This window comes from Trachypithecus francoisi, unplaced genomic scaffold, assembly GCF_009764315.1.
Source record: "Trachypithecus francoisi isolate TF-2019V2 unplaced genomic scaffold, Tfra_2.0 Lachesis_group5, whole genome shotgun sequence".
NCBI lineage: Eukaryota > Metazoa > Chordata > Mammalia > Primates > Cercopithecidae > Trachypithecus > Trachypithecus francoisi.
The window spans coordinates 99,261,452-99,285,419 of record NW_022681470.1 but is presented as its reverse complement, the minus strand read 5'-3'; the positions used below and the strand labels follow the sequence as shown (position 1 = coordinate 99,285,419).

Here is a 23,968-nt window from a genome sequence, read left to right as displayed (position 1 = left end):
TCCCAAAGTGCTGGGCTTACAGGCATGAGCCACCATGCCCAGGCCGTAATGGGTTTTGATCTGGTACTATTCCCGTTTCTCATTTCACAATGAGGAGCAAAGCAGCAAAATGTTTCCTCTAAGATTATAGCAGCCAAAGAAAGACAGGAACTTCTCATTGATTGAGCACCTATTATGCTCACAATATTGACCACTATACATATATTGCCTCATTTAATTGACACAGTGATCCCCTCAAGTAGGTAGTGGTGTTCTGCTTTTATAGTGGAGGACACCGAGACTCAGCAAAGTTAAGGAACTTACTGAAGACAAAGCAGCTTGGGGTAACATACACTTTGAGTCTACCTGACTCGAAGCTCAGGTTCTGAGTATTTCACTCTGCAGCCTGAGAAGTCAAGGGCTGCATACAGAGGGTGCTCACTCCTCAGCACCTCTTTTGCTAGGCTTCTGGAGGCAGTATTTTTCTCATTTCACTTTTTCTGCTCTGTGTACCCAGCACAGAGCTCTGGCCTCTGAAGATGGGACAAGACTTTATACATAATACACTTCTATCTAAGAATTTGTAAATCGATGAGCCCCCCCGATGTGTACATCACCTATTCCAAGGGGCCAATGGGACCTTTACATGCATCCTTGATTCAGTTGCCCAGAGGCACTTGTTTCAACCTCAGCACTGCCCCGAGAGATGGCAGAAGGGCAAGCCCACGTTTCCCTCACCTGCAGTCCCTGCCACCACCTGGAGTGAGGTGTGGCCTCTGGAGTGATGCATCTGGAGAGCACTAGCCTTACTTTTTGCTGCAAATATCTTTCCTGAGGGAAATTGAAGCCCTTCTCTTTCCCATTGGAAGTCACTGTTCTTTCAGAGGGGCAACTGTTTATCACCACTTCCTCTTTGCTCTTTGAACCAGAATTTCTAGAACAGTCAACCTGTGGTGCACTGACATGACAGCCACACTGTGAGGCTAAATTTCCCTCACAAAAGTCTAGTCTCTGTTGCTTTCCATCTGCAGTGTAGGGCATGTTCCCCGTGTGGTATGGCCAGGGAATGTGAAAACACTGATCACTGTTACTGATAAAACTTAGAACTTCCTATGGCCATGGTTGAGAGTAAACTGATTTTCTGAGATAAAGGAGGTTTGAAAGGGGGTGGGAATCACATTTTGATTGAGTTCCTACTTTAAGTCAGGCATTGTATTAAAGACTTAACATAGTTGTCCTTACTCTTTATTTCACAGTGATTCTAATTAGTATCTGATATTTTATCAACTGGAGAAGGAGAGACCTACTGGATACTGATTTAAATATACAGTTCCTAAAAGAACATGATGTTTTGAGGGCAAACAGAAACCTCACTCTCACCTGCTCAGAGGAGAAACTTGTCTATTCTTTAGCCCTTGATAATAATACTTGAAAGGGGAAAGATTCTTAAACTTTTCTCTGAATTATGGCCCTGCCACTCCAGCTGGGTTTTTTCTCTCAAAGGGAGACAGTAATGAAGGGCCCAGAGGATCTGACCATGTTGTCATGGCATCATTGAGTTGTAAGATGCCATGTGTTTTCTGATTCTACAATCCCCTATGCAACAGTACACTAGCTGTTCTTTGGATAGGAGCCAGACAATGTGAGCTCTACATAAGAATTATTTTTGCAGTGTCAAAAGCCATTCTAGGTAGAATCCAAATCACCACTTGCCTTAGACAGACACCCGCTCAGCTTCACTGCAGGTCCAGGGTCAGCCGAGGCCAGAACGAGAACCACCAGGAGTGGAAGCAACACTGTCTAGGTTCTCTGCACATTGTCCAGAAGTGGAGGCCGTTTTCCCCTCCTCCTCCAATAGCCTCAATGTAAAACAATCCCAGGAAGGAGTAGCTGGTGTGTTTCTGGCAAGGGCATAGAATGTTGAATAAATAGTCACCTGTTTACAGACCAACAAAATGCTTCACCCCTCACTGTCTGAACTCCTAGAACTGGGTGTGAGTCCTGCTATTAGAAGAAACATTTCTGAAGTCCTCCCCAGGATCATTCCAGCATTGGGAATCATATAGGGAGCTAGGAGAGGGGCCCTACATTTTTCCTGTGTGTGCATTGTGATGCTCATATATCACATCTAACCACTACTGCTTATGTCATAGGCTGAGAAATACCAGTGACTTTAGAGTGAAATGGGGAGTCCTTGGAAAATCAGTCTGATGACATCTGCCTTAGCCTTCATTCCATGGATTGCTTTATTAGTTTCCGAGGGCTTCCAACACAAAGAAACACAAACTGGGTATCTTAAAACAGAAATGTATTCTTTCACAGTTCTGGAGGTGAAAACATCTGAAATCAGGAAGTCAGCAGGGCCATGCTCCCTCTGAAGGCTCCAGGGAAGGATCCTTCCTTGCCTCTTCCTAGCTTCTGGTGGCTTCTAGGGGTGTTCCCCTGGCTTATAGATACATCACCCCAATCTCTGCCTCTGTTGTTACATGGTCTTCTTCTCTATGTGTCTCTTTATCTCTGTGTCTCCTCTCCTCTCATAAGGACATCAGTCATGTTGGATTTAAGACATACCCCCAATTCAGTATCATCTCATCTTAGCTTATGACATCTGCAAAAACCCCATTTACAAATAAGATCACATTTTGAAGTTCCAAGTGAACTGAATGAATTCATTCACTGAATGAATTTTTGGAGGACGCTATTCAACTCACTATAATTACCTTTAAAACACTCATGTATGACTTCCCTGTTGGTTTCTCACTCACATTCCTTTCTGGACAGATGCCAGCGCTGCCACTTCTGCTGATTCAGCTGCTTTGCCCAGCAACCAAGGAGCCAGGTCTGCTCAGCCCTTCCATCCTTCGAGCGGCACTGGCCAGCTGAGCAGGACACTAGAACACGGTAGCAGTGGCCCGTGGGAAGAGATGAGGCCTCAAAAAATGAATGCATCTGGAGACCTAGCCTCCTTCTCCTGTTTGTACCAGCCCAACTCCGAAACCTCTGGTAAAACACAAACGTGCACTTGGTGAAATCAAGCCCATTGATAGGAATGACACATTCCTTTCCTGGCCAGAGGATTTTTTGATTCCTCTGTTAGAACTTGGCTCATAAAAAATGATGGGACAATATGTGGATAAGCCAGACAGTGAGAACCAGCTCAGTGCTGGTTCTTTGTAAGTGCCTTCTCCTAGTCATCCGACCTAGGAACTCACTTTGGGCAGTAGAGTAGGAGAAGTCAGGGACATTCTGAGGTGCTCTACAAGGAGGATAAGTTACCTCACATTGAAATGCTGGCTTCTCTCTGTACTACAACCTTCTTAAGCCTGGATTAAGACTGCCCTGGAATGCTAAGCTCAGATTCCATGGGGAAGGCCTTCCTTAGGTCAAGAGCTACTGTAGGATGGAAAACTATTTCTAGAGTCACCCACCCCTACACACTCTTTCCACTCTTTCACACACACCATGCATACAACCACGAGCAAATCCTGCCCCCATAAACATTGCTTTTGGATTTGGAGCCAAGCATCCTGGCACCCAGCAGCTAGGAGTGCAGCTATTTAGAGGAATGGCTTGAAGTAGCTCCATTTCTGTGTCCCGGGTAATATAACAATAAGACATTTTAAATTCTCAGAGAAAAACCTGACCCTACGCAAAATCTCCCAGTGGGTGAAGCCTATTCTCAGCCTCCTCCCTCTGTGCATCTTTTTCCTTCCTTGGAGATTGTTCCCTTCTCTCCTGTTCCCCCTTCAGATCCTGACACCTCCCCAGGCTCTTTCATGTTCCTTTTTGCCAAAACTGGTTAAAGGAGAGCATTCACTATTATTCATTATTCACAGCCTGGTTTAATTTCATATGCACTTACCTTGGTCTTTCTCTCTGTGACTGAGTGAATCTCAAAGGCTGTTAAGTCGGGTTCATGATGGGGGAGAGGGATGAGATGGAGAGGGAGATTCTCTGGATTGTTATCCATGTCCAGGAGGTAGACAGCCTTTCCCATTACTAGGCCAGTTCTGCCTAGAGGCCTTTAGTAGTTTCTCACCCCGTGTCCATCTCCCTTAGATGTACTTGGTGGTCTCTGTCTGGGAGGAGGCCTGTGGTGTTTCCTCACAGGGGCCACCTTGTGATTGAAAGCCCAGGAGCTTTAACTAAAGTTGCCTGGTGCTTCCTGAATGCCAAGGAGAGAGGAAGACGCTGACGGAAGGATAGAGATAGGTAGGGATCTTGCAGACCGATGCCAGGCAGGCCCCACAGCTGCCCAGGGATGATCAGGCTTCCCCACATCCTACCTCTCCTATGTCTCGGTGGTTTGCAGTAGCGGCCGACCTGCTGGAAAAGAATCTTGCTGAGATCCAGAAACTGCGCCAGCGCCTGGAGGAGTCCGTCAGCCTCAATGACCGCCTGAGGGAGAGGCTGGAGCATGTGCTCAGCAATGGTGACCAAGGAAAAGGTAGAAAGGCAGAAATTTTATGTTTCTGTCCACATCTAGGGAGTCTCAAAAGGGCATATAGCTTCTTGGGGCAGAGTTTTACAGGTGTAAAGCACATTGGCGTGCATGATTTCACTTGTTCCTTACAATCAGCCCAGATAGGGAAGGAGGAAGGGTACTATTGCTCCCAGCGAGTGGTTTGCCCCAAACAGGGCTAGGTCTCATTCTCAGGACTATCTGAAGTGATGTCATTCTTATATGTCCTTATACTGCCTGGTGCTGTTCTTGGGCTTGTGGCTCAACTGGCGACTGGTAGCACCAAGGTTTCCATGGTGCCCACTTCAGCAGAATGAGAGCAACATTCTACCTTTATGCCATTACTACATGCCTTGGATATCACCTGCCTCTTCTCTTGTGCTAACGACCCTTATTCCCACACTCTTCACCCTGGATGCTCTCACTTGGAGACCAATTCTTCCACACCCCTTCTTCTGTCATATTAAGGCCAGAAGAATGTTGACCTACAACATCATAACCAAAGCCAATTAGGGGGAAAGACCCTGGTCCATATCTGAAGCCCTTGCATATGAGAGTCTGTGGCCTCCTGTGGTGTGCCCAGCAAAACCTGAGCCTGAGCCATATTGCACTGTTATCCCAGCGCATGAGGACACCAGGTTTTCTGATTGGCTGAGACTAAAATGTTAATGGGTGCAGGCAAGTACATCTTTGTAAGTATCTGTTACCTAAAGGTGTGACTTGTCTGGGTTGTCTGTATTCCCTGTGAAGTATCTACCTCCACCTTCCACGGGTAGGACCTGTAGTCCACACCCTAGTTCTGCAACAGAAAAAGGGCTCAGAGAAGCAAACTGGAGTTTTCAGGCTTCCAGAAGGAAAAAATCAAAGCTGAAATCACTTCCATATTTCTTCCTTTCTGCAGCAATGCCCAGTCATAGAAGCAAAGAGAAGTAGGCAGCACAAAAATTGGCCAGACCCACACAGCTTAAAACTGTAATAGATGATTCCCAGTCTAGACAAGGCTGCTTCTTACAAGATCCCACCTAACATTCACAGACTCCTAGCTCCAGGAGTAAATAGTTCCGGAAAATCTACATGTCTTGTATAAATTCCTTTCCCAATCTTTGCAGATAATCAGAGAGTCACTAGCTGTCAACCAGAAAGCAGCTTGCTGTCTCTCTTCCTGTCTTCTCACTTTCAGCTGAGTATGGAATAGGAGGGAAGAAATATCAGTTTTTGTTTGGTACAATCAGTGAATTCCCTAAATCCCTCAAGACTTCATGACAGCCCTGTCTCTTCCTGCCTAGGTACTGCATAGTCTGCTCTAGCCCCTCATTCATATACTCAGAGTCACTCTTCTGGCTCTGGTGAGGACACCCTGTGACATGATGCCTAGAAGGTCTAGAATAATGTTCTCCAGAACTTTTCCTGCCCTACCCAATGGAATTTTTGGGTGGGAAATTGGAGGCATTGGATATTACCTTTAAATGAAGAGATCAAATTAATAAATTATTTTTAAAATTAGTGTTTATATTTATTTATTTATTGAACACCTTTATATCTTTATAGAGAAAAATTTGTGTAGAAAAGAATAAACCCAGAATGGGCTGAAATTCATAGAAAAGGTTAAAGGAGAAATGAGTTTTCTTTATTAGCTATTTCTGTTTTAGAAGACTAGAACGGGAATTTCACTGCTGTGGGAAGGTAAGAAATATTAATAGATCGTGAGGATGTAGAATTCCTTGACTTCCATTACATGCTTAGAAAGAACAGAAAAACTGTCAGATGTGAAAGGATTGCAGGATAAAATCTGAATGTTTTAAAATGAGGACAACTTACCATACCGGGTGAGCTTCATTCAAGAGAATGACAGAACCTGCTTCTCAATGTGAATTAACACTGAGAAGTCATGAAGAGCACACTTGCTTCGAGTCTGGAATGTAGCCATTCTGACTACTGTGAGATGATATCTCACTGTAGTTTTAATTTGTGTTTCTCTGATGATTAGTGATGTTGTACATTTTTTCATGTGTTTGTTGACTGCTTGTGTGTCTTCTTTTGATAAGTGTCTAGTCATGTCCTTTGCCCATTTTTAAAAAATAGGATTATTTGGTTTTCTCTTGTTGATTTAAGTTCCTTATAGAGTCTGGATATTAATCCAGATGCGTAGTTTTCAAATATTTTCTCCCATTCTGTAGGTTGACTGTTTACTCTGTTGGTTATTTCTTTTGCTGTGCAGAAGCTTTTTACATTTAAGTCCCATTTGTCAATTTCCGCTTTTGTTGCATTTGTTTTTGAGGTCTTAGTCATAGGCCAATATCGAGAAGAGATTTTCCTAGGTTTTCTTCTAGCATTTTTATAGTTTGGCATCCTATATTTACGTCTCTAAACCATCTTGAATTAATTTTTGTATATGGTGGGATATAGGGGTCCAGTTTCATTCTTCTGCATTTGGCTAGCCAGTTATCCCAGCACCATTGATTGAATAGGGTGTCATTTCCCTCATTGTTTATTTTTGTCAACTTTGTTAAAGATCAGTTAGATGTAGGTGTGTGACTTTATTTCTGGGTTCTCCATTCTTATCCCCTGAGTCATGTGTTTATTATTATACTGGTACAATGCTGTTTTGGTTACTATATCCTTGTAGAATAGTTTGAAGTTAAGTAATGTGATGCCTCTGGATTTGTTCTTTTTGCTTTGGATTGCTTGACTATTCGGGCTCTTTTTTGGTTCCGTGAGGATTTATTTATTTATTTATTTATTTATTTATTTATTTGAGACAAGGTCTCACTCTATCACCCAGGCTAGAGTGTAGTGGCATCATCTCGGCTCACTGCAACCTCTGCCTCTGGGTTCAAGCGATTATCCCACCTCAGCCTCTTGAAGTAGCTGGGACTATAGGTGTGTGCCACCACCCCTGCTAATTTTTGTGTGTTTTGGTAGAGACGAGGTTTCACCATATTGGCCAGGCTGCCCTCGAACTCCTGACCTCAAGGGATCCTCCTGCCTCAGCCTCCCAAAGTGCTGGGATTACAGGTGTGAACCACCATGTCCAGCCCCATAAGAATTTTATAATGTTTTTCCTAATTCTGTAAAAAATGACATTGGTAACTTGATAGGAATTGCGTTGAATCTTTAGATTGCTTTGCCCAGAATGCTCATTTTAACAATATTGATTCTTCCAGTCCACAAGCATGGAATGTTTTCCCATTTGTTTGTGTTGTCTATTATTTCTTTCATCAGTGTTTTGTAGTTCTCCCAGTACAGATCTTTGACCTCCTTGGTTAAATATATTCCTAGGTGTTTTGTTTATTTTTTCTGTGTGTGTGTGTGTGGCTATTGTAAATGGGATTAAGTTCTTGATTTGGCTCTCAGCTCGAGCATTTTTAGTGTTTAGAAATGCTACTGATTTTTGTATGCTGATGCTGTAACCTGAAACTTTACTGAACTTGTTTATCAAGTCTAGGAGTATTTTGGAGGAATCTTTAGTGGTTTCTAGATACAGGATCATGTCTTTGGTGAACAGAGATAATTTGACTTCCCCTTTTCCTATTTGGATGGCTTTTATTTCTCCTGACTGATTGCTGTGGCCAGGATTTCCAGTACTGTGTTGAATAGGAGTGGTGAGAGTGGACATCCTTGTCTTGTTCCAGTTGTTAGGGGAAATGCTTCCAACTTTTGCCTATTCAGTATGATGTTGGCTATGGGTTTGTCATAGATGGCTCTTATTATTTTGAGCTATGTTCCTTTGATGCCTGGTTTGTTGAAGGTGTGTATCATGCAAGGGATGTAAGATTTTATTGAATGCTTTTTATGCATCTATTGGGATAATCATATGTTTTTTTAAAAATTCTGTTTATGCAGTGAATAGCATCTTTTTTTTGCATCTGTTGAACCATCTTTGCATCCTAGGCATAAAGCCCACTTGATCATGATGAATTATCTTTTTGATGTGTTGCTGGATTCAGTTTGCTAGTATTTTGTTGAGAATTTTTGCATCTATGTTCATCAGGGATACTGGCCTGTAGTTTTCTTTTTTTATTGTGTCCCTGCCAGATTTTTGTATCAGGATGATAGTGGTTTCATAGAATGAATTAGGAATCCCTCATCCTCAATTTTTTGGAATAGTTTTAGTAAGATTGGTACCAGCTCTTCTTTGCATGTCTGGTAGAATTCAGTTGTAAAATTCTGTCTGGTCCAGGGCTCTTTCAGATTAGTAGAACTTTTATTACTGATTCAATTACATAACTCATTATAGGTCTGTTCAGGATTTCAGTTTCTTCCTGGTTCAATCTTAAGAAGTTGTGCGCTTCCAGGAATTTAACTATTTCCTCTAGGTTTTGTAGTTTGTGTATATAGAGATTCTCATAGTAGTCGCTGAGGATCTTTTGTGTTTCTGTGGTATGAGTTGTAATGTCACCTTTGTAATTTCTGATTGCGCTTATTTGGATCTTTTTTTTCTGGTTAATCTAGCTAGTGGTCTATCAATCATTCAAATAACCAACTTTGGCCGGGCGCGGTGGCTCAAGCCTGTAATCCCAGCACTTTGGGAGGCCGAGACGGGCGGATCACGTGGTCAGGAGATCGAGACCATCCTGGCTAACACAGTGAAACCCCGTCTCTACTAAAAATACAAAAACTAGCCGGGCGAGGTGGCGGGCGCCTGTAGTCCCAGATACTCGGGAGGCTGAGGCAGGAGAATGGCATAAACCCGGGAGGCGGAGCTTGCAGTGAGCTGAGATCTGGCCACTGCACTCCAGTCCGGGCGACAGAGCGAGACTCCGCCTCAAAAAAATAAAATAAAATAAAATAAAATAAATAATAATAACCAACTTTTCATTTCATGATCCTTTGTGGGTTTTTTTTTTTTTTTGGTCTCAGTTTCATTTCGTTCTGCTCTGATCTTAGTTATTTCTTTTCTTCTCCTAGCTTTGGGTTTTGTTTCTTCTTCTTTTTCTAGTTCTGTAGGTGTGATATTATGTTGTTAATTTGAGATCTTTCTAGCTTTTCAAGGTAGGTATTGAGTGCTATAAACTTTCCTCTTAACACTGCTTTTGCTGTATTCCAGAGTTTTTGACACATTGTGTCTCTACTTTCATTTGTTTCAATTTTTTTTATTTCTGCCTTACTTTTATTGTTTACCCAAAAATGATTCTGTTGTTTAGTTTCCATGTATTTGTGTGGTTTTGAGAGTTCCTCTTGGCATTGATTTCTGCTTTTATTTACTGTTGTCTGAGAAGATACTTGATATAATTTCATTTAAAAAAATTTATTGAGACTTGCTTTATGACTATGTGGTCAATCTTAGAGAATGTTCTGTGCACAGAAGAGAAGAATGTATATTCTGTGGTTGTTGGATAGAGTATTCTATAGACATCTATTAGGTTCATTTGGTCAAGAGTCCAATTTAAGTCCCAAGTTTCTTTATTAGGTGATCTGTCTAGTGCTGTCAGTGGGATGTTGAAGTCCTCCACTATTTCTTTGCTTAGGTCTAGTAGTATTTGTTTTATAATTTAAATTTATAAATTTGGGTGCTTCAGTGTTAGGTGCATATATATTTAGGATAGTTAAATCTTCTTGTTGAATTGAATGCTTTCTGATTACATAATGCCCTTCTTTGTCCTTTTTTTTTTTTAACTGTTGTTGGTTTAGTCTGTTTTACTAGATATAAGAATAGCAACTCCTGATCTTTTTTGTTTTCCATTTGCATAACAGATCTCTCTCTATCCCTTTACTTTGAGCCTCTGGGCTCTATAACATGTAAGATAGGTCTCTCTTAAAGGCCGCAGAAAGTTTGATTTTTTTTTTCCAATTTGCCACCCTATGCCTTTTTTTTTTTTTTTTTTTTAATGGAGTCTCACTCTGTCACCCAGGCTGAGTTTAGTGGTGCGATCTTGGCTCACTGCAGCCTCTGCTTCCTGGGTTCAAGTGATTCTCCTGCCTCAGCTTCCCGAGTAGCTGGCATTACAGGCACCCACCACCACGTCTAGCTAATTTTTGTATTTTAGTGGAGATGAAGTTTCACCATGTTGGCCAGGCTGGTTTCGAACTCCTGACCTCAAGTGATCTGCCCGCCTTGGCCTCCCAAAGTGCTGAGATTACAGGTGTGAGCCATCATGCCTGGACTACTCTATGCCTGTTAAGTGGAGCTTTTAGGCCATTTACATTCAAGGTTAATATTCATGTGTGAGGTGTTATTTTTGTCATAGTGTTAAGCCAGTTGCTTTGTAGACCCAATTATGTACTGCTTTATAGGGTCTATGAGCTTTGTAATTACATGTGCTTTTATGGTAGCAAGTACCGTCCATGTTTAGAACTCCTTTGAACATTTATTTAGAGTCTGTCTGGTGTTAATGAATTCCCTTAGCATTTCTCTGGGAAAAACTATTTCTCCTTCATTTATGAAGCTTAGTTTGGCAGAGTATGAAACTTTGACAGGCACTTTTTTTTTATTTTAGGTGGCTAAAAATAGGCCCCAGTCTCTTCTGACTTGTAAGATTTCGGTTGAGAAGTTTGCTGTTAGTCTGATGGGATTTCCTTTAGAGATAATTTGGTCCTTTTCTTCAGCTGCCTTTAAGATTTTTTCTTTCACATTGATCTTGGAAAGTCTGATGACTGTATGCTTTGCAATGGTTATCTTGTGTAGTATGTTGCAGAAGTTGTCCGAATCTTGTATCTGAATATCAATCTCTCTAGTAAGATTAGGAAAATTCTTTCCTGAATTATTCCTTCAAATATGTTTTCCAGGTTGCTTACTTTTTCTTCTTCTCTCTCCGGAACGCCAATAAGTGATAGATTTGATCGCTTTACATAACCTCATAATTCTCAAAAAATTTCTTCGGTTTTAAAATTCTTTTTTTTTCATTTGTGTTGGACTTAGGTGAATTTGAAAGACCAACCTTCAAGCTCTGAAATTCATTCTTCTGCTCGTGTAGTCTATTGTTAAAGCTTTCAATGTGTTCTGAAATTCCTTTAGTGAATTTTTCAATTATAGAAGTTGTAGTTGTTTATTTCTTAATATAGTTTTGTTGTCTTTCATATTCTGTATTGTTTTTCTGGTTTCTTTGCATTGGACTTCAACTTTTTCTTAGATCTCATTGAGTTTCCTTGCAATACATATTTGGAATTCTTATCTGTCATTTCTGACATTTCAGTCTGACTAGGATCCATTGCTAGGAACTAGTACAATCCTTTGGAAGTGTGTAAATACTCTGGGTACACTGGAGTTCTTGCACTGATTCCTTCTCATCTGAGGAAGCTGTTGCTTCTTATTTTTGAATTTGGTATTGTTTGGATGAAGATTTTTAATTTTTTTTTCCTTGATGGTATGACTGTGGCACATGTAGTATATGATTGTTTGACGTCATTTCTGGGTGCTTTTGGGGGTCCCTAGCTCTGTATGTGTTTCTTGGTTGTAGATAGCTTCTAAGCAGTAGCTTTCTCAGATGCTGCTTGTTGTGGTGATGTACTGGAAGTAAAAGCTAACACACTGAGCCTTGTTGGGGGCTGAGGGTACAGAATTCTCAGGAAGGTTATATCATGGACTAGCACTAAGTCCTTCAGGTAGCAGTTTTTTTTTATTCGGAGGTCCAGTTTAGGATGCAGTCCAGTAGATGGTACTTAAGAGTAAGGGAGGGTAGGGTAGGCTGGTGTCCAGTGGAAACACCTGCCCTGACACGTTGGTGGCAAGAGATCATGTTGGGGTGTGCTGAGGCCTCAGGGGAAGGGGCAGAAGTACACTAGCTCCTTCTCCTGAGTAGGCAAGAATGTGATGTGCTTCCCTATCATGGCCCTGTCACAGAGCTCACAACCTTCAGTTTGTAAAGACTTTGTCCTTTGGTTCCTGGCTGTGGTGCAGCTGAAGTCTGTAGATATGCCACTCTGACAACTACCACTAAAATGGGGCTCAGGACAGAGTCTCTTCTCCAAGTCCAGGGCAGGCAACTCCATGGCCTGTCTTCCATTGCCAGGGCACTGCAGCTCTGTATAGAGAGGCTGAGTTGGGCCTGTCCTTCCTGAAAGCCCAAGCAGCACAGGCTCACTTTCAGCCTGGGTGGTACCACCATGAATAACGTGAATAATGTTCTCTCCTAGTGCACACTCACTGGGTCCTGGAGAAAAGAACCACTGCTATGTCTGCAGCCGTATGGAGGGGAGGAAAGAGATGACCCCTACTTTTCCTGCTTTTTCACCCCCGTTCCTGAATGTCAGTGCTGCCTTCTTCTGCGATTGGTGTCCTGCCAGTGTTTTCTTTGTCCCTAGGAGGGCTTTGGCAGTCTGTGCTTCCCCCTCACTTATGGGTGGCCCATGCTCAGTATTAGCTCTCCAGGGGTCCTGCAGCTCCCCAGGGACCTGCCCTGTACTTGCCAAAGTCAGAGTTGGTTGTGGGCGTATATTTGCAGGTGGGCAATGACTCAAGGGTAGAGAATCCCCAGGCAGGATAGTGCTCCACCATGGATACACAACCAACATGGCAGCCAGTCTCAGTTTGAGTGTGAGGAAAGTGCAGGCATGCCTGCATGTTCTGGCCACTCAGTTCTCTGTCCCTGGGAAGTTTTCAAACTGCTACTGATGGTGTTGCCCTATCATGGGGGCAGAGGGTCTCCCCAACAGTTTAACAGTCAGCAGATTGTCAGAGGGGTGAGGGGAACAGAGAAGCACTCCCACCTACCCTGTGGGGCTCCAAGTTCCTTAGGGGTTGATTTCTGCCAGACTCTTGCTGCTTTCCTTTTCTGCACCCCAGCTACTTCCTATAGGCACTCCAGCAGGACCTGGCTTTCTTCTCTCTGTTTTCTGTTTGGAATGTGTCCATTCACTGGTAACTTTGATCTTTCTGAGGAGAACTGGTGTCAGATGTCCCTAGTCAGCCATCTTGGAAACCCACTAAATTTCACCCCAGACATTTTACAGATAATCTCATAAATACATTTTATTCGATTGGGATGTTAGTTGACACATATGTGTTCCTTGGTCCTGTTTTATCAGCCAGTGATTGAAAACTGACTGACTATAAATAATAGGAGTATATAGCTGAAAAAAGATATTTCCCAGGAGACACCCTCCTGAAATTTTTGTTTTAACAGTGGAAATAACTATGTTTGATGCAAAGTCCTTTGACATACCTGGAGGGTGAATTAGGTGCTTTGGACAGGGAAGCTGAGGCCAAGGCTTGTGTTGTGGCTCTGCTGCCATCAAGTAGTGAAGGAGATTGGGAAAATCTTTTAGCCTTTCTGAGCCTCCATTTCCTCATCAGGAAGATCAGGTTATTGTTCTAGTTCTCTAGGGCCACTTTCTGCTCAGTTTTCTCTGAGTCTATGAGTGAGTGAGATGTGTATTCAACATACTTCGGACGCTGCAGCAGAAACTGACCTTGGTCCCTACTGCATGTTTCCAGGACCCGGCCCAGCCTGAGCCAATGCCCTTAAAGTGCAAAGCTGAGACACAAAATGGAAGAAAGTCAGCAAGTTTGGAGGATGAAAATAATTTTTTAAAGTCCAAAGTAATAGTGGAACATGTGGTAGCCTATGGTGGTGAGAATAAGGACAGATTTCAAGCTGCGTTCGGATAAGTCAGGAGAAAGGAGTGTCTACAGCATCATCAGATTCCTCAAAGAACATCTTGGGCTGAGCAGTTTGTAACTTACTCCACAGTGAACTTGTGCACCATGTGAAGGGGATCCATAAGATAAACTCAGGTCTGGTTTATACTGAGGGGAAACACCAAGTCCAAGAGGGGAACACCAATTCCATGAAACCCTGCCCAAGACCCAGAGGTCTTGACCTTGGGACTGCCCTAGCAGTGGACCCTCCTCAAGTAAGTGTGGGCTTAGCAGGAATAAATGGTGCTTAGAGAAGCGTTGGAGACTCCCTTCTTACCTTAAATAGTTCTGCCCTAAGTTTAGGAGGGGCCACAGTAGGAGAATTCTTGTATCTGAAGCAGCGATACTGATAATGTTCTTCTGTATTTACAGTTGAGAAAGGCTTTGCATACAATATCTTATAAACATGTTAAGTGCTGAATTTTCCTTTCCCTGTGTTTAGCACTTGGGTTCAGATATTAATGTCTTCCTGAGGAACTCAAGCCAGTGGGAGGATGAACACAAACAGATAATTTCAACAAATGTGATAGCTCTCCTAAACTGGGAGTGATAGCTCAAAGTATATACAGGCCAAAAATACTCTTCTATGTAAGAGGGTGAACCATTGAGAGGAATTGCTGAGAACAGTCTGTTTTCATCAAGCCTTATCACAGATAACTGGTCTCAGGACATGGACCCAATGGTATAAAGTAGAGTTCTTTCTATGGAAGAGAAGTTGTCCAGCCATTGGACAAATATTACTAAGAACTTCTTTAATTCTTGACCCTGAACTAGGAACCATGAATTCAGAGATCAATAAAACATTATCTAAACTTTCAGGGGGATCCAGGTGAATAGTCAATAATGGCCAAATTGCATGAGAAGTGTTCTGACAAAAACATGACTAAAATATGGGGGAGGGGGAATAAGATTAAAAATAGGAAATAGCCTGCATCATTGCAATGATAATAAATGAATAATAAGAACAACTTTACACTCTTAATTCAACAATTTAGAAGAAATGGACGAAGTTCTTAAAATCCACAAACTGGTAAACTCAACCAAGATGAAATAGACAATCTGCACAGTCCTATAAACACTGAAAAATTGAATTTGTCATTAAATAACTCCCCACAAAGAAATGGTCATGCTAAGATAGTTTTACTGAATCATTCTACTAACATTTAAAGGAGAATTAACACTAATTCACATAATCTATTCTGGAAAAATATAAGAAGAGGGAACACTTCCCAACTCATTTTATGAGGCTAATATCATCCTCACACCAAAACCAGGCAAAGACAGCACAAAAGAGAACTATAGACCAATATCCCACATAAATTTAGATGCAAAAATCATCACCAAAATATTAGCAAGTCAAATCCGGCAATGTACAAAAAAATACACCATCACAAAGCAGGATTTACTCCAAGTGTGCAAAGTTTGTTCAACATTCCAAAATTAATCAGCATATCAACAAACTAAAAAGAAAAAGGAGATGATTATACCACTTGAGGCAGAAAAAGCATTGGCAAAATCCAATACCCCTTCATGAATAAAACGCTCAGATTGCTTACACAATCCCTCTTCCATGATTTCTTAATGTGAGCAAACAACTGTTCTGGTAAATGCAATTTAATCCGCCACCCTTGGCTCTCTCAGGTCGTGGGGTTGGGCCGCCTTTGCGCTTTTCCTTTGGATCTGCCCCTCTTCTGGGTTTGTTCTCTAGAGCCAGGGGAAGGACTGAGTCCCGTCTCTTTGGCTCCTCTTGTCTTATCAGAAACCTCACACTCCTTCCGTTTCCAGAGAAGCTTCAGAGAATGCCTTGTTGGATTTGCTGGAACCCGGCAGGGCTCAAGTACATGGGGATGCGCTCTGTTAGTCTGCGTTTCCTCCGCTGTGAAGGCTCTTCCCGCTCCTGCAGGAAAAGGCAATGCCCCTTTTGTCTTGTCCATGTGGGACTCCAAAGGGTCCAGACCCGACATAAAGGCGGCGAATCCTCTCAGAGTGGGCAGGGGAGTTTAATCGAGGTTGGGAAACAAACAGAAAAGTAGTTGAAGCTGTGGATACCTTTTAGACCTCATCAATCTAGACAGATTGTCGATCAGGCTTCAATTTCCACTGGTCTGCCAATAAGAGGGCGTCACAGCAGGCCTGCTTAATATTAGCTTTGGTTCCAGAAATTCCTTAAAGTTCTCTTCATTCTCTTCTCTCGCCTGAATGTTCACAGGCTGACACTGAAAGTGGATGACATCTTAGCGCATTTCCTAAGGGTCCCGCTTGGCTTCCCTTTACTCTGATCCAGTTGCAGATCTGGCTGATTTGCGAGACAATAAAACAAAACATTTTTTTAAAAGGTTCTAAATCTGCATCTGGAACTCGTAGAGTCAATATTCCGAAATCACACGAATTATGTATATACATTTGCATGCATACCCCTTCCCCAAATAATCCTCAGAAAACCGTTAAGTGTCCAAACTACTCTCCGGAGGCTTAGGTAATCAACAATTTAATAAATACAATTCCTAATGTGTGGTGTACAGATCCTGTATTGCCCACCCTTCTCTATTGCTTTGTCCCCGAGCGCCCTCAATTTTGCCTAAATGGGTTCCAGGCCATAGCCACCGACTCTGGCTTTGCCTTCTGGCCTCTCGGCAGTGCGCTTCAGCACCATTGCACCAGGTGAGGCTGCTGAGAACAGCTAAGTGGCCAGCACTAGTGCAGCTGGAGGCCAAGGCCCAGAATCTTCAGGAATCTGCACTTTACCCAGGCGAAAAGCCCAAGGGCTCTCCCCACAGCTTCCCAACATCCCTCTACAGATTTTTTAAAATAGTAGACTTATTAACCTGTAGAGGTGGAGAGAATCAAAGAAATCACAAGATATCTCTGAGGGAAAAAGGAGAGCACCAGGAGTAAATCACTTAAGAGTATTGAATCAGCAAGCCAAGGATAGGAAAATGGAATGGATAGGATGACTGCAGGGGATGGTACTGAGGTGGATGCTAACCACTACTTACTATTAATAGGTTGAGCCAAGCACACTAATAGGGACATAACCAAAATACTTACTAGGGCACTCTTTTACCCACCATGTGTTTTACAGCATAGTTGCTGAAGGATGTATCACCCTGCTGGTTCTAGAAACTTCCAGAGCCAAGGAGCCAGAGCATGAGAGCATAAAAATCCTGTCAATTGAAGCCTTGGGCTCTACACTGCTAAGCCTGGCCCAGAGACTGGATTGCAAATGCAGGTGCTGGTGTAATGGAATGAATGTTTGTGTCCCCTTCAAATTATATATCAAAGCCTTAAACCCCAAGGTGAAGGTATTTTGGAGGTAGGGCCTTTGGGAGGTAATCAGGATAAGGTTATGACCATGGGATCTCCATGATGAGGTCAGTATCATTATAAGAAACAGAAGAAAGACCAAAGTGTTCTCTGTCTCTCCACCATGAGAGGACAGAAGGAGAAGGTAGCAATCTGCAAGCCAGGGAGAGAGCCCTCACCAGGGAACCGAGTCAGCTGGCAGTTTGATCTTGGACTTCTCAGCCTCTCAAACTGTGAGAAAGAAGTTTAAGCCAACTCATGTTTAAGCCAACCAGTCTGTGGTATTTTGTTATGGAAGCCTGAGTTAAGACAGCTGGTTCACTGGGGAATCCGCTGGTGTGAATCTGAAAAGTTTGTGACATGTCAAGTAGTTTACTGCTCCTGGATTTGAGTATTGGCAAGAGCTATTAGAATGATGAGCATAGAGGGAAACAGGGTACAGATAATATGGTATTAATCATTGTACTGAAAAAATAAAGGGACATTACATGGTTTTAGGCTGAAGTTATGTGCGGATTTAAGCTGTGGAAGGGTCACTCAGCATACAGTGTGGCAAGTGAATGGTGCATACTACAGTGGCTCTAGGGAGTCCAGTTTTTTTTTTTTTTTTTTTTTTTTTTTTTTTTTTGAGATGGAGTCTTGCTCTTTTGCCCAGGCTGGAGTGCAATGGTGTGATCTTGGCTCACTGCAACCTCTGCCTCCTGGGTTCAAGTGATTCTCCTGCTTCAGCCTCCTAAGTAGCTGGGACTACAGGTGGATGCCACCATGCCCAGCTAATTTTATTTTATCTTTTTTGTAGTTTTAGTAGAGATGGGTTTTCACTGTGTTAGTCAGAATGGTCTCAGCCTCCTAACTTCATGATCTGCCCACCTTGGCCTCCCAAATTGCTGGGATTACAGGCATGAGCCTCCGCTCCTGGCCGGGAGTCCAGTTTTTTTTCTGCTTATGTTAATGGATGCAAGAGCTGATAGATGGAAAAGTGTGGTAATAAAGTGGCAGTAAGCTTGAGTATCCAATAAACTTAAACACTATTTTTTGAATTGAACTGAAATTGTTGTGTTGTGAAAATGAGAGTTTATCCAAAGAAAGATCTGGCTTGGCAAATAGGATGGATGGTGGTCCTCACCAGTTAGATGAGGTCATGACCATGGTATCTCCATGATGAGATCAGTGTCATTATAGGAAATGGAAGAAAGACCAAAGAACTCTCTCTCTCTCTCTCTCTCTCTCTCTCTCTCTCTCTCCACCATGCGAGGACAGAAGGAGAAGGTAGCAGTCTGCAAGCCTAAGTGTGCTAGGCAGGAGTAGAAACAGGTTTTAGTGATCGTTGAAACACCCAGGACAGTGCACTACTCTTTGGGAGATGCTGTGCTTGGGTCTGATCATTGGGTTTTGAGATAGAGGGGGGTCCATGATGCTGACAGGGAACTCACTGGTGTGTTGAGTTTTAGCATCTGTGCCTGTGAGATGCATATGAGGCCTTTGTAAATTTAAAACTTGAGAGCAGAAAGTACAGGTTTGTATTTTAGAAGGAGATTTGGGAATAAATTTAGCTCTGGTTGATACAGATAATATGTTAAGGTTTGTTGGCCAGAGCTGGTGTGTGTCTTGGGTGTTGGGCAAACAGCCAAAGCTCTGCGTGGTCAGTGTAAAGGGTGATTTCCTTGTTGGGCTCAAGTTTATGACCCAGCCTGGACCTAGCTTGGCTTCTCAGCTAGAGAAGAAGCATGATACCATGTCACACACAGCTCCTGTCTTTGAAAAAGTCATAACGACTCTCAGACCCAACATGTGGGGCAAACTCTGGATTTTTGTCTTCAGTTTAATCTCTCCAGGGAAAATTGAGGAAAGAAATCTCTCTACTATTTGAACTTCATCAGAAGACTAATATGTTAATATTTTGACTCTCAATATTTCCTTAAACTAGTCTACTCCTTACATAGCTAATACATCAAAGCATATTAACTTAGGAAATTGGATTCGCCGTAAAATGAAATATTGACTGCAAGCATTATTAATCTTCTTATATCACATTTCCTTCAAGTGCTTTATACATCTTCAAGCAGACAAATAACAGTACTATAATGATTACAAGACCAATCATTACTCTTACCAAAAAAACCAGCAACAAAAGACTCAGTATACCAACCTTTGTTTCTTCATTATCTCTCCCTTGATTCTGTCCTTTTATTTCCTCTTTCCTCTAATTCTAATTTTGCTTCTGCTTCTTATTTCCTCCCTGGATTAGAACTTTACTTACCTAAACTACCAGTTAGGTTACCTTCTCAGAACCACTAAGGCAGCAGTTTGAGGTTGACAATTGAAGATTTAGGATTAGAGAAAAGAACATGAATGAATTTCTGGTATTTTATTATATGGGTTTGTAATGCAGGTAGAAAGACCTTTCTGAGAGTTAAGAGTTTGATCTGATAAATGAATTAATTTGATAAGTCTTTCTAGATACTCTTTTTCGGTATCCTCCAGGACATTGGTAGAGAGAGGCATTGGTAGTTCAATGGTAGAATTCTCGCCTCCCACGCGGGAGACCCGGGTTCAATTCCCGGCCAATGCAATCAGTTTGTGTTTTTCACTTCTTCCCTGCAAAATTATACTCCATAACCAAATAGTGCATTTAGGGGCTTGGCCACCACAAAGTAAACTGCCAACACTCGTCAAAATAGCGGCAAAAGACATTCAGGAGACTAACCCAGGACCCCTGCAGTTGTTGGACTCAACAAACGGCTTAGCAAAATGGCAAGCACGAAGTGTTTCTGGTGAGTCACTGCAGTTTTCATATTGGTACCTGTTACCTTCATCTATTCTCTGAGCGGATCCCTGCAAACCCAAAGAACCATCAGGTTCCTGATTCGCGTGCTGGACCTTGGGCTTACCGCGGAGCCACTATGGAGAGGATTAAGAAATGAAACTCCGGGAAGAAGAGAAGCTGCAGGCGGGGCTGTCACCTCAAAGGTCCAAGAGGCCTCGGCGGCCCAAAGAAAGGGGAGGTGTGTGGGGAAGAATCTGCGTAGAGATGAGAGGAGCGGCGGAGACTGGTCCTTGAGCAGGGGTGGCCAGTGGACCCTCGAGGCTGTACCCCAGACAACGTGGACCGAATTTGCTAACATCGTCAGCCACTGCGGCCTCCGCGTGTTTTGTGGGCCCATCGGTGTTCCACGAGGGATTCCGTGTGTCTGGCAATGTGTGTCAACAGGTGTTGGCCTGAAATTTGGCCGGGCACGGTGGCTCACGCCTGTAATCCCAGCACTGTGTGAGGCCGAGGCGGATGGATCGCTTGAGGTCAAGAGTTCAAGACCTTCCTGGCTAACACGGTGAAATTCGTCTGTATTAAAAATACAAAAATTAGCCCAATGTGGTGGCATGCACCTGCTATTCCAGCTACTTGGGATGTTGAGGCAGGAGAATCGCTTGAACCTGGGAGGCGGAGGTTGCGGTGAGCCAAGATCGCGCTGCTGCACTCCAGCCTGGAGGACACATCGACTTCGAGAAAAAAAAAAAAAAAAAGGCAGAGGTGTAGATGGGACAACAAGATCTCCCAGGAGGCTTGTTGTAGAGGCAGTGGCCGGATCCTGAGAGATGAGACTTTTAAAAATTATGTAGCAGAGTGGGGAGAGAGTAACGGAGAAGTACATGAAAGAGAGAAAAAGCACGAAAATCTGCAGACGTCCAAGAATAAAGCATAGAAAATAGTGTGAGTGCTATTCACAATAGCAAAGACTTGGAATCAACCCAAATGTCCATCTGTGACAGACTGGATTAAGAAAATGTGGCACATATACACCATGGAATACTATGCAGCCATAAAAAAGGATGAGTTTGCGTCATTTGTAGGGACATGGATGCAGCTGGAAACCATCATTCTTAGCAAACTATCACAAGAAGAGAAAACCAAACACCGCATGTTCTCACTCATAGGTGGGAACTGAACAATGAGATCACTTGGACTCGGGAAGGGGAACATCACACACCGGGGCCTATCATGGGGAGGGGGGAGTGGGGAGGGATTGCATTGGGAGTTATACCTGATATAAATGATGAATTGATGGGTGCTGACGAGTTGATGGGTGCAGCACACCAACATGGCACAAGTATACATATGTAACAAACCTGCACGTTATGCACATGTACCCTAGAACTTAAAGTATAAAAAAAAAAATTAAAAAAAAGAAAATAGTATGAGTGTTTTTACATAAAAAAGATAAGAAGTACAATGGTTGTCAGCAGGCCTTGTGGCCGTGTAGTGGTTAATACTTGTAGTTGTGGTTCCCACAACCTGGGTTCAAATCTGAGTCACAGCAGTGTTTTCTATCTGGCGATTGTAGCTAATAGACCTGTCCTTTGCTTTGCCTTTAATCCTAGCAGCCTCCAGAGAGCAGAGTAAACCGCTGGCCTAGAAGGGCTCCAGCTTCTGGAGTTTAGCCCGCTGTGCATAAACTAGGGGGTGGCCTGACCAAAAGGAAAACCTGGACATGCCCTTTGTCTCACAATTGAGCAGAAAAAATTCCCATAGGTGAAGATGCCACCTCTCAAGAGCCCTTTGTCTGTAGCTTCCACTGATGAAATAATGTGGTTATAGTATTTTCTGGTAGAGAAAACGGCTGTATCAGTGGGATTTTTAAAAACACAAAACGAGAACGAGCTTGTAATGAGTTTACAATAAAATCTAAACTACTCGTCATGATCTACACCGGCTTGCCTCCATTCCGCATCCGCTAATTTTTATGAGGGCATAAAAATTCTCATAAAATAAGATTGTGCAAGGCACAATGGCTTTAGTGCACCTCTGCTGTTAAGACTATTATTACTATTATTAGTACTTTTGAGATGTAGTCTTGTTCTGTCATCCAGGCTGGAATGTCGTGGCTCAATCTCGGCTCACTGCAACCTCTGTCTCCCAGGTTCAAGCAATGCGAATAGTAAATAAACTACAGTTCACATAAAGTGCACAAATTTTTAGTGCAATTTGTTTAATTTTGATAAATGTAATCACTACCCAGCTCAAGTTATAGAAAATTGTCATCATCTGAGAAAGGCCTGTTAGAGCCCCTTTCCAGGCAATTCCCACCGTGTGTCCTCTTAGTTAATCACCATTCTGATGCCTATTCCCATAGGTTACAATCGCCTGTTCTTAAAGTTCTCATGAGTGAATGGACATATCTTTTGTATCTGGCCTTTTTTCTGCAGTTATGTTCATTATACTCATGAGATACATCCACGTAGTTTCATGGCTCACTTCTCAATTGGAGTGTTACTGAATTCTTGTAATGAATATTCTTGTAACAGTCTTTTTGTGCACTTGAGAGTCATGGAAGTACTTCAATTGCTGGGTCATGACCTGAGTATAAGTTTAACATGAGTATAAATTGCCAGTCTTCTAGAATGTTTTTTCACCAGCAGTGACAGTTGAAGTGGCACCAAATTCTTGTTGGCATTTGGTGTACTAACTTTGTTAAATGTAGCTGTGCTCTCAGACCAGTCTGGCCAACATGGCGACACCCTGTCTCTACTAAAAATACAAAAATTAGCTGGGCATGGTGGCATGCACCTGTAGTCCCAGCTACTCAGGAGGGGGAGGTTGCAGAGAGCCAAGATCGCACCGTTGCACCCCAGCTTGGGTGACAGAGTGAGACCCTGTCTCAGAAAAATAATAATAATAATAAAATAAAATACCCATACACTGGTGAGTGGTTAGTGGTGTCTTTGTGTGGAATTAATTTGTACTTGCCTAATGAGCAATACTATGAAGCATATTTTTTTATGGCTTCCAGCATATAAGAAATTCTCCTTTGCAAAGGCCTATTTGAATATTTTGCCTGATTTTATTTGGCTTAGCTCTATATTAGTGATTTATGAAAGTTCTCTTATATATTCAGGAAATCAGTCATTTTTCAAATAAATATATTGCAAAGGACTTTTCCCAGTGACTTGACTGACAACTGAAAGCTGTCAACTGAAAAAATCACACAATTTATAAATTTAGAAAGGATATTTTACTTTTTATAAAGGGTTACAGCCTGCAAGGCAGCCATTCTGCCAGACTGGGAGGCATACCCACATGCTGAAACCTGAAAAACAGGTTTCCAGGGAGGGGAGGGGAGAATAGTGATTTATGTTGATCTGGTTGGCCGCATATATTCAACAGGGAATAGGAGGAGCTCTGAATATTCGTGAAGGGATCCTGCTGCATGCATGCTGAGTAAACATGCCTGTCACATGCAACCCATGTTCGCTTTGGGGTGGAGACAACATTTAAATACATTATAGTTAGGCCTTATGCTTCAAAAGGTGAAGCAGGGACACAAAGGCAATCAGGTGCACAGCCTCTGTAAACTGTCCAGAACTAGTCCACAGCCAGTGGTCTCTTATCAGGAGAAAGTTACTGAAATCAGTCTCTTGTCCAATCAAAGCTGTCGTTATGGCTTGTGTAGGGAGGGCTCAGCCAGTTTATGGTAATGGGTGAGCTGCAAGTGCTTCAGCATTGCTTATCTCAAGGCCAGTGCTTGCTTAGCTAGAGAAAAAAAGAAAGAAGAAAAAAAAACCTGGCAGATAGAACATAGTTTATTTTTTAAGTTGAGGAGTGCATGACTTAACCTTGCCTGGCATGGCCTTAGGTCTTGTTTATAATATAA

The 23,968-nt window shown here is 42.5% G+C and overlaps 1 protein-coding gene and 1 non-coding gene across 6 annotated transcripts in view; both read left to right on the top strand.

The window, feature by feature from the left end:
* Nucleotides 1-5,853, top strand: part of LOC117075488 (myomegalin) — a 29,349-nt gene extending 23,496 nt beyond the window's left edge. For all 5 annotated transcript variants that reach the window (XM_033197918.1, XM_033197920.1, XM_033197919.1 and 2 more), the window contains 3 exons: nt 2,761-2,982; nt 4,292-4,426; nt 5,728-5,853. In XM_033197918.1, coding sequence (XP_033053809.1) covers nt 2,761-2,982; nt 4,292-4,426; nt 5,728-5,738 — 368 coding nt within the window. In that variant the 3' untranslated portion in view covers nt 5,739-5,853. The remainder of the gene's footprint in view (nt 1-2,760; nt 2,983-4,291; nt 4,427-5,727) is intronic.
* Nucleotides 5,854-19,822: 13,969 nt separating this feature from the next.
* Nucleotides 19,823-19,893, top strand: TRNAG-CCC. Its single transcript has one exon. It is a non-coding gene; the product is annotated as a tRNA-Gly (tRNA).
* The last annotated feature ends 4,075 nt before the right edge of the window (nt 19,894-23,968 follow it).